Below are 10,363 nucleotides of genomic sequence, written 5' to 3' on the forward strand. Positions count from 1 at the left end.
CCCCAGGGCCCCACTGGCCATTACACAGCTACTGAAGACCTGTCAGACCACCGACAAGGACAGTATCAATTGTGAGAAGGGTCACATCTTGGCTGAGCAAGACTCACCTCACCGTTTGTTCCCACCCCACCCTCCACCTCCCACCCACCCCCCAAAAAATCCATTGCAAGATCTAAATCTTCGTAATGAGCGAAAAAGAAACAAATTAAGTATGTCTCTGGAAAGGCCAGGCGTAGTGGCGCACACCTTTAATCCCAGCACTCGGGAGGCAGAGGCAGGTGGATCGCTGTGAGTTCGAGGCCAGCCTGGTCTACAAGGTGAGTCCAGGACAGCCAGGGCTACACAGAGAAACCCTGTCTCAAGAAACAAGGAAGGAAGGAAGATAAAAAGAAAATATCCTATCTGAGAAGTAGAAAGAGGAGAAAAAGAGACCCCATGTTGCGGAGGATTACGCTGAGTCCTCGCCATGATCCCGGTGGCTATGCTGTGGCAGGTCTTCCTCCAAGCCTTCCCACCTCCCATCTGAACCTGAACTGCCTCAGGTCCTTGTTCCAGACCTAGAGGAAAGAGAAGTTTGGAGAAACAGAAACAGACGCCCCAAATGCCCCGCCGCTGTCCTCCTCCTCACACGAAGCCCTCCCAGCCAGATCCTTGGTTTCCTGTCCTGCTTCTTCCCAGATGCCAAGAGGTCTGCGTTTGTCAAGACTGCCGCCGCCATCAGGGGCTAGAGTGCAGCTCGGTGGTGGAGCACATGCACAGGAAAACAAAGAAACCATCGCCCTCCCCACTCCGTGGATAGGCACACATCACCATGTGAGGTGACAGCATGTGCAGAGCTGTTCACCACGGATCTACCAGCACCTATCTTCCGCCTATACCATTTCACTTGGAAGAAGGAAGAGGCGAAGGAGCTAGCACTTGCCTCCGGCCAGCAGATGGGATAATCGCGCTTGGCTGAATCACAAAGGTAACATCTATTTTTGCAAGACAACTCACAGTTCTGTGAATGCCATATGAATTATTGACTAAAGGAAGAACATACTAAGCTAGTGGGGGAAGAGCAGACTAGGACCAAGCGTGCCTAAGGCTGTGAATGCTGACCTCACGGGTCCTCAGCCGCTGCTTGTTCCAAACAACACTATTCATTTGCTTTACTTAATGGATTGTTTTTCCGCTTGCCACACAAAATCTGGACCGAAGGAAAGTACATTTTAAAAACTGATCTAAAGTACCAGTTTTTGTATACTTTTGTATGCTAGCCTGTAGCAATAAATGAATGGATTTTTTTTTTAACTGCTTCCACATGGGCTTTCTGTTCTCGCTCCTCCAAGCAGCCTGCTAAAAACTTCTCTATTTGCAAGTAAGTTATTGCAGCTTGATTCAGGCTATTGAAGACTGTGACTGCATATATGGTGTCCTGATGTTCATAAGGTGAAGGCCAGGGCTGTGGTTTGAATGGTGAATGTCATGTCCCCTGTTGTAGTCTGAATGAGAACATCCCCCCCCCCTTAGGCTCATGTCTCTGAATACTTGGTTTCCAGTTGGTGGTACTTCTTGGTCAGGATTAAGAGGTGTGGCCTTGTTGGAGGACATATGTCGCTGGTGGGTGGGCTTTGAGATTTCAGCAGCCTGATGCCATTCTGAGTTCGTTCTCGCTCCTTCTCTTCCTCCTGCTCGTGTCTCAAGATGTAAGCTCTTGGCTCCTGCCCCAGCACCGTGCCAGCCTGCTGCCAGGCTCCCCACCGTGATGGTCAGGAAATCTAACCCTCCGTGGTTCCCAACCTGTGGGCCTTGACCCCGCGCAGGGTCTCATACCAGATATCCTGCACATCAGATACTACATTATGCTTTATAACCGTAGGGAAATTACAGTTAATGAAGCAGCCACAGAATAATTCTATGGTTGGGGTCATCACAACATGAGGAACTATTTTAAAGGGCTGCAGTGTTAGGAAGGTTGAAAACTACTCACCATTCTCGACTCTAGAACCATGAGCCCCAAATTAAACGCTTTCTTCTATAAGTGACCTTGGTCATGATATTTTATCACAGAAATAGAAAAATAACTAAGATATCCCCGAAAAGATCCACATATAAATTTTTGCCTTCCTCCACCCCAAGAGTAACTAACATTATTGGAAGATGCTATGGGCCTTTAAAAGGTGGGGCTTCCAAACAAAATCACTTCACGGAGTAGAGAAGTGGACACATAGACCCAGCTGTAACCAGGAAGCTATTTGTAGCTGCTGGGAGAGGGAACATCAGTGTTCCTCAATGGATGCTGGGTGTGTCAACCACACCCCAGGGCAGACCTCATGATGTGTCCTAGGCCAACACAAATCAGGCTCCATGTTTTTTTGTGTGTGTGTTTTGGGTTTTGTTTGTTTAAAGTTGGGTGCATAGGGAGGTGGGGGAGGGTCTGGGAGGAGTTGGGGGGTGAGAAAGAATATGGTCAGAATATATGGTATGAAATTCTCCAAGATATTAAAGTAAATGAGAGGTGGAGCTTACTGGAGAACAAGGAGATGCTATCTAAGGGGGGGGGGGGCACCATTTTCATATTCCGTGGGAATTGAGGTGTGTGTGTGTGGTGTGTATGGGTGTGTGCATGCACGCGCACGCATTTGTGTGGGGGCCCACATGTGTGTATTTGAGTGTGGAAGCCGGCGGCTGACCTGGGGTTTCATTTCTCAGGAGCACTGTTTTTTGAGACAGAGTGTCTGAGGCTCACAGATTAGGTTAATCTGACTGACCATCAAATTCCAGAGATCCTCCTGTGTCCGCCTCCCCAGAGCTGGAGCCACAAGCACACACCACCACACCTAGTATTTTGTGTAGGTGCTAAGGGCTGAATTCATACTTTCTTAGGTAGCCGCTTATCCACTGAGTTAACGCCAGTGCTTGTGAATGCTTTCTTGATCTCGGGGTTTTTTGTTGGTTTGTTTTGTTTTGCTTTGTTCATTCCCCTCAAAGACAAATTATCTTTCCTCTTTAGAACACTCAGGGCTGGCCTGGAGAGATGGTTCAGTGGTTTAGAACACTTGTTCTTCCAGAGGACCCAGGTTCAATTCCCAGCACCCACATGGCAGCTCACAACTGTCTGTAACTCCGGTTACACAGACATACATGCAGACAAAACACCAGTGCATATAAAATAAAAAAATAAATCAATTGTTTACAGTTTTTAGAGAAATATGCAGGACATAAATGAAGCCTCTCTCGTCATTCTTTTTGTTTGTTTTTTGTTTGTGTGTTTGTTTTCTCTCATCATTCTTGTGACACTAACCCTTTACATCTGATTTTCACAGGATGAACCACTTTCACAACTTTGGATCCTCTGGTGGTTCCTTAAACATATTAAATGACCAATAAATTGACACAGAACATGCTTTTCACCTGCCTGTGCTAAGTTCCCACTCCTTCAGTGGCAGGGGAGTGGCTGCGAACTTCAGAGCCTTGCCCCACTTCCCTCTCCCCTCCCATGCCCTGCCCCGCAAATAGGAAAACACAGAACAGACACAGCAAGTCGGGTCCTTTATTTGGAACAAGGGGGGGACTCTTGCTTTGATGCAAAAGGCCATCAAGACCCTCACAGTCACTAGGCAAGTGTCTGCAGCCCAGTGCTCCAGCCACATAGCCATCGAGAAACGTCCTCAAGAATCCCGTAGTGTCACTACAAGGTACAAGGCCCAGAGACGGATCATCTTCATGGTGCTAGAAAGAGCCAAACTGAGGTATCTTTAGGGAAGAGGCGTTGGGAACACGGGTCAGGAGCAGCACAGACAGGAGCTCACGGCTTCTCGCAGCGCCACTGGTCCAGCTTTTCAGAGCACATGGGCTTGCGGGCCGCCCTGATCATGGAGAAACAGAAAAGAAGCGCTGGCTGGCTGGAACTTTCTTTTTAACTTACTGTGCCAAATAACAGGTCCCCTCATGACATTTTCATAGATGGATATCATTGCACTTTTCTCAATTGTCAAACACTATGTACACACGAGCTCTCTCCCCTCTTGCTAGTGGTTGGCAGTGTTGAGCATAAAACACCGTTTAGCTGCATCCTCAAAGGTGAGGTGAAAGGTTACAGAGGAGAAATACAGACATATGTGATGGGTGGCGAGGAATCTAAATGGAATAGGGCTCGCTAAAATAATAGTGATGACGATGATGACGATGATGATGGTGGTGGTGATGATGATAAGGCCTGGCAGTGGTGGTGCATGACTTTAATCCCAGCACTCGGGAGGCAGAGGGAGATGGATCTCTGTGAGTTTGAGGCCAAGCCTGTTCTACAGAGCAAGTTCCAGAAAAGCAGGGCTGCACACACACACACACACACAAAAATCCGTGTCTCAAATAACAACAACAATAACAATAATAATAATAAAATAAAGTGAAGATCTAGAACAGAAGTGGAATAGTGCCAGGGGTTGCTTTAAGTCTAAGAATTGACCAAGGGAAGGGAGGCCTAGACAGTAACCTTCTAACAGAGAACTTCATACTAGGAAAGTTGTCACACAGGTATGTCACAAAATAACATTTTTTTAAAATGGACCTTTGGGTCTCTAGAGGAGTTCTGCTCTCTATCCAAGATTAAAAGGTCCAGAAAGACAAGGAGAACGAAGTGCTAATGCCGGGGGTGGGCGTGGGGGGACACAGAAGACAATGACTTACCAGTAGTCAATTCCTTTGATGGCCAGGATCTTCTTGACGCACTTTATGTCATCAGCAAAGTCATTATCCAGGAACCCTAGCAGAGCGCAGAAAGAAGGAGCAAGACAGCTAAGAAGTTTAGCTCAGTGGGCACCCAGGAACTCTAGCAGAGCACAGAACGGAGCGAGACAGCTAAGAAGTTCAGCTCAGTGGACACCCAGGAACTCTAGCAGAGCGCAGAACGGAGCGAGACAGCTAAGAAGTTCAGCTCAGTGGACACCCAGGAACTCTAGCAGAGCGCAGAAAAGAGCAAGACAGGCCCCACACCAGGGCGTGGGAAGGGGGTGCAAGGGGTGAGGTGCTGGTTCTAAGCTTCTAGGCTGAAGGCTTGGCCGAAAGACTTTCCATACCAAAAGGCCAATCTAGTAGCACCTCCCCCTTGGTAGGGACTTCCTTCTCTTCCCTGGGATGCCTCTGGAGATGCCATTGGCTTCACCACACCCTGAGAATGCACAGTATCAGACTTCAAGGCTCACAAATGGCTCAGACTACCCTTCCCTGAACCTGAGAGGACTCTGGGCATGTGGAGACCATGACCAGAGACCACTTCAAGTCACACGGTTTTTAGAAATGTCCCTCCTGAGGGTGTGCTGGGTACCAAAAAGGAGATGCCTCCAAGGAGGGATGTAGAGAGAAAGAGGCAACTCACTGTCACAGGAAATGCCACAGATGTTCTCCGACTCGGAGATCTCACTGCTCTTGCACCAAAGTTTGTCATCGATCTGAAAGAGTCCATACTGGGTGGTACCATTGTTTTTGACTATAGCTTCGGTGTCATACCCACTGGTATGGAATAGAATGCAGGTCCCTGCGGGAGACAGAAGAGAGAAGTTTCACAGTGTGCATCTGGGAGCAGCATAGCTAGCTGAGTTTCCAGGCAAAGAACAAAAGTCCTCCCAACCAATCTCCGAGAGTGGTGGGGTACAAAGTAGCTTGCTGGCGTGAGACGAGTCAGACAATCGGAGAAAGGAAGGGAAACTAAGTGAATAACAGAGCACAGAAGGCGGGAGAGATATTAAGACTACAGGGAGATGTCAAAAACAAAGGAGACACGGGGGAGGAGGAGGAGGGAGCGGTGAGGCGTGGGACGAGACAAGGATGTAGAGTGGCGAACTCACATTCAAGCGCAGTGACATCTTGGTAGCCGTCTATGCCTTTAGTGGCCTGGGACACTTCACATTTCGTGAGCTGCGCAGCTTGAATGGCAGGGACCAAAACGCACAGCAGGAACAGAGGAACAGAGCGAGTCATTTTGGCTGCTCCCAGGGCTTGAAATGTGGGTTCTACTCAGATCCACCTGCTTTTATTTATGAAGAAAGCCCCCAGATCCTGGCACCAGGCCTTCCTGTCTAGGAAGAAGATGAAGACGGAGTGTTTATGCCAAGGGAGAAATGCCAGCTTCCTTCCTTCACTTACCCTACCTTTCCTCTCCCTGCACCGACATCCACCTGATACCATGTGTTGTTTCCTGCCCATCGTGTTCCGCACACAATCCTGTTTCTCACTGGGCTTTGGTAAGCCTTCATTCATTTCAGAGTTGCTTCTAGGAAGCAGGATGTCCCTAACCTACTTTAAGAACAAAGGAGGCTTCAGAGACAACACAAGTAAGGCAACTCACTCAGGGTCACACAGCCAACTCCCTTCTTACCCCTCAGCACATCTGGAATGTGGAAGGGGGCTGTATTGCATCCTAGGATCAACATTGGCATTTGTCCGGCCAACCTAGCCATGGAACAAAGTCCAGGGAGAACCCCCTTGGTAGGGTGTCTCATAGCTGAGGGCCTCAGGAAAAGGGTGAAAATGTGGCGGCATACAGCCTGGGAACCAAATACAGCTTGGATCCTAGGGCTTCCTATAGAGGAGCATAGACAATGTGAAAAGTTTGTGGAAACACCTAGCTGGCCTGTAAGTCATTGCCAAGCTCCCCGCCCCCCTAACTGCCATAGACGCTACATTGGCATTAATTAAGACATCAACCCAAGGCATGACAGCATTATTTGTAGGAAAGTAGTTTGTCGCTAGTCCCAGAGATGGCCACAGACAGGAGCAGGAAGGGTGGCTCGAGTCACGGAGGATATTTCTGAGTCCTGAGTCAGCTGAGCAAGGTACTAATTCTGAGTAATTCCGTGTAACTTACTGTCACCAAGCACAACATTCACAGTGTCCGTAATTATTGTCCTCCTTCCTGCCTGTGCTCATTTTATAAATTTGAGCTCTTACAGCTCCCAAGGTGTCCATCCTAACCAAGCCACTGAAGAATTAAAAGCTGGATGTCTTCCAATTGGCTGTTGTCTGTAAATCTTCAAAGTCAAAGAACGTCTTCTCGGTTTAACCCTGTCTCCTGCCCTCTGGGTAACCAGTGTAGAAACGCCGCTTGGGCAGAACCCAAGTGGAGGCTGAAGGAAACCAAGACCCATGAGCAGAGACCCCTGAGCCAAAAGAGACACATGCTCAGAAGCACCTGGCAAACCTAGTGCCACTGCAGGTCTCTTGCATCCTACCCAGAAGTATTGGGAGGGCATGTGACAAGAATGGGAATTCTGTCACACAGAGCAAGTGGCACGGAGAAGGTGACCGGGGATGGAAGATTACTGTGAACCATGCAAGGGAGGAAAACGCCTTTGGCCCTAGGCTACGGGCTAAGTATCTAAGGCAGAGTGAAGCCGTGGCCCACAGTCTCAGACCACAGGGGTTTCTACACTTCCAGTCACGTCCGCTTGCCCTTAATACGAGCGCATCTCTGCCCTTCCCTGTGAGCAATAAAAAGCAGCCTACGGTCCAGGAATCACAGCTAATTCCGGAAAGGAAGTCAAGTGTGCCCCAAGCAAGAGGAACCATTATTTCTCTGAACTGTTTGTAGCAGTGGGGCCACCTGAAGACAGGGTAGCTAATGGGAACAATTGCAGACCTTTAGCGGGGAGATGTCGGTTCCTGGAGGGGCAACAATAGACAACGGCCACAGCACTGAAGGAGGAAGGAACAGCAAGGCGGAAGTGATAGGCTTCCTTGGAGGGTGGGGGGCAGTGACGATCTCTCGCTGAGATCAGAATCAAATGGTGACAATGGATGTCTTCAAAGACATCCTAGAAATGGCTGTTCATTCCGTCAGAAAAAAAAGTTGGTGTTTCTAAAACCAGATGTCATCTTTTGGGGACTTCTGAAACCGAGTGGAGCTTCTGCTTCAGCGTCCTTTGCCATCTGGCACTGTAGTTTGAAAGCAGACGGTGCCGGGGTGGCCATTTGGCGTGAACACCTGAAGGCAACAGGAAGTTGGTCACTTCTTCTTACTGTTAACATTCCCACTTTGTTCTGCTCCGTCTCACAATTCAGAAAAATTATGCCAGGTAGAGAATGAGACAAAATACTGGGCCCGGCCTTTAATCTTTTGTTAGTTGCTTGTTATAATCTAGTTTTGTTTTGTTTTGAAGATAGGGTCTCAAAAAGCCCAGAATACCTTGCAGTTCCATATGTAGCCAAGACTACCTTTGAATTTATGATCCTCCTGCCTCTACCTTCTGAGTACTGGGATTACAGGTGTGTGCAACCATGCTAACATAAAAACTGCACTCAGGAGGCAGAGGCAGGGAGATCGATGTGAGTTCGAGGCCAGCCTGGTCTACAAAGCAAGTCCAGGACAGCCAAGGCTACACAGAGAAATACTGTCTCAAAAAACCAAAAAAAAAAAAAAAAAAGAAAAAAATTGTATATCTTGACATCAAACATTTAATCTCACAATATATATTTTCCTTTGTGTTGTATATAGATTTGGTGGTTTTTTATCCATCTATTCTTAAACATGTGCTACTTTTTTACCCGTATGATATTTGACCTGCAGGTATACCTGTGCACCGCGTGTATGCCTGATGCCTGCGGAGGCCAGGAGGGGGCACCAGATGCCCTGGGACTGGAATTACAGATGGTTGTGAGCCACCATGTGGATGCTGGAAACCATGCATCCCAACTGGAGAAACTGGGTCCTTTCTAGCTCTTTCTTCGGATACATCTCTTCTAGGTTTGTACACGTAGTCTCCTAACTTAAAAGGATTGCTGGTTGCTATTCGAGGTGGTGCGCCCTCACATCTGCGTGTGATGGTGCAGCTCCTCCTTCACTGGAGACACCTGTGGTGCAGGGGTTGCAGCTCAGGGTCGGAGCACTTCACCGTAGGTAGTAGCACTGGGGGACACTGGGTTTGCAGAGTGTCCACCACACTCTGGTGCCGTGGCCTTGTTGGAGGAGTGTATCACTACGGGCAAGCTTTGAGGTTTCAGATGTCAAGCCAAGCCCAGAGTCTGTCTCTCTCTCTCTCTCTCTCTCTCTCTCTCTCTCTCTCTCTCCTCTCTCTCTCCTCTCCTCTCTCTCCCTCTCTCCCTCCTCTCTCATCTCTCTCTCTCTCCCTCTCTCTCCTCTCTCTCCCTCTCTCTCTCCTCTCTCTCTCTCTCTCTCTCTCTCTCTCTCTCTCTCTCTCTCTCTCTCTCCCTCTCTCTCTCTCTCTCTCCTTGCTCTTCCTGCTCTCTCTCTCAGCTCCTTCTCCAGAGCCATGTCTCCTGTCACGATGAGGATGAACTAAACCTCTGAACAGTAAGCCGGCCCTTTGTAAGAGTTGCCATGGTCATGGCGCCTCTTCATAGCCACAGGAACCCTAACTGAGACATCAAGTGTCAGTTTGTAGTGTGCTGCAAATGTGATGCCACACCTTGGTTTGTGTGCGTGATACATGGCTGGTGTGTGTTCTTAGCCATCCCCACCTATCCCCTGCTTCTGTCAGTGTTTCTGTCAGTCAAAACCTAAGGCAGGCTAGAGCAGCACCTCGGGTGAGAATGCTGGTGTAGACTTCACTCCTTTCCCTTCCCAGGAGGAAGCCGGGCGTTGGAAGGTTCCTGATCTCATCGTTCCGTTGGGAAGGGCGCAGGTAAGATAAGGCTACAGATTCCCTACGGGACTTTAGTAGTGTCGGCTTTGAACTAATGTGAGATGCTCAAACCTCTTCTGCCTGAGTTTCTCACATAATTGCTCTACATGATGTTAAGTCTGCATTTAAACAGAGAACGGGGTCTGTGGTCTCCCCTTTGACCATCCTTCCGGCCCCCTGTTGTTTTTATTCTCTGGCTAGTGGGCACATGCACATGTTCCTAATTGTACGGGGTGTCATGAATAATCAGTGTCGTATTGCCGAGTGTCTAGGCTTTATTGAAAAGGAGAGTTCTGGCAACTAGTACCTTGTTAATATGATGTTTATTGAAATTTAGCTTAATCTTTTCAAGTCCTCTTTTTAAGTCCTGTTGAAACATGTCTTTGGTAGTGTATGCCTTTAATCCCAGCACTCAAGAGGGGACAATCCAGGCCAGCCAGAGCTACAGAAAATAAAATAAAGCCTAAACCATTTTTCTCTTAGAATAGTTTATCCCTGTGGGCTGTCTGAGGTATTTACGGAATGCCCTAAGTTTTCAGTGACATTTCTCCAATCTTGTTGGAGAACTATCTCCCACTATCACAAGTTCCAGTAGATGAACTTACAGCTCCTAGGAACACCCAGTGTTTCACAAGTCCCCTTAGACAGATTCTCTCTGTGTATACCTCCTCTTCCTCCCTGCAGATTCAAACAGCTCTGGTCTTCCCAAGCTCTGTTCTCTGCCTATTCGGTGCGGCAAGACC

The 10,363-nt window shown here is 48.3% G+C and overlaps 1 protein-coding gene across 1 annotated transcript; it reads right to left on the reverse strand.

Moving 5' to 3' along the window:
* Nucleotides 1-3,716: 3,716 nt before the first annotated feature.
* Nucleotides 3,717-6,095, reverse strand: Lalba (lactalbumin alpha). Its single transcript, XM_051160300.1, has 4 exons — nt 5,829-6,095; nt 5,360-5,518; nt 4,672-4,747; nt 3,717-3,851 (listed from the first exon to the last, which is right to left on the reverse strand). The coding sequence occupies exons 1-4, from the start codon at nt 5,959-5,961 to the stop codon at nt 3,791-3,793; spliced, it is 429 nt and encodes a 142-aa protein (XP_051016257.1). The 5' UTR covers nt 5,962-6,095; the 3' UTR covers nt 3,717-3,790.
* Between the last annotated feature and the right edge of the window lie 4,268 nt (nt 6,096-10,363).

Source organism: Acomys russatus, chromosome 17 (assembly GCF_903995435.1).
Source record: "Acomys russatus chromosome 17, mAcoRus1.1, whole genome shotgun sequence".
Lineage (NCBI taxonomy): Eukaryota > Metazoa > Chordata > Mammalia > Rodentia > Muridae > Acomys > Acomys russatus.

Excerpts from the sequence above, each read along its gene's own strand:
- Lalba (XM_051160300.1), bottom strand. The coding sequence starts at position 5,961 with ATGACTCGCTCTGTTCCTCTGTTCCTGCTGTGCGTTTTGGTCCCTGCC. Across the intron at positions 5,519-5,828 it reads AGATGTCACTGCGCTTGAAT|GGACCTGCATTCTATTCCAT; the intron begins GTGAGTTCGCCA and ends TGTCTCCCGCAG. Across the intron at positions 4,748-5,359 it reads CTGTGGCATTTCCTGTGACA|GGTTCCTGGATAATGACTTT; the intron begins GTGAGTTGCCTC and ends GCGCTCTGCTAG.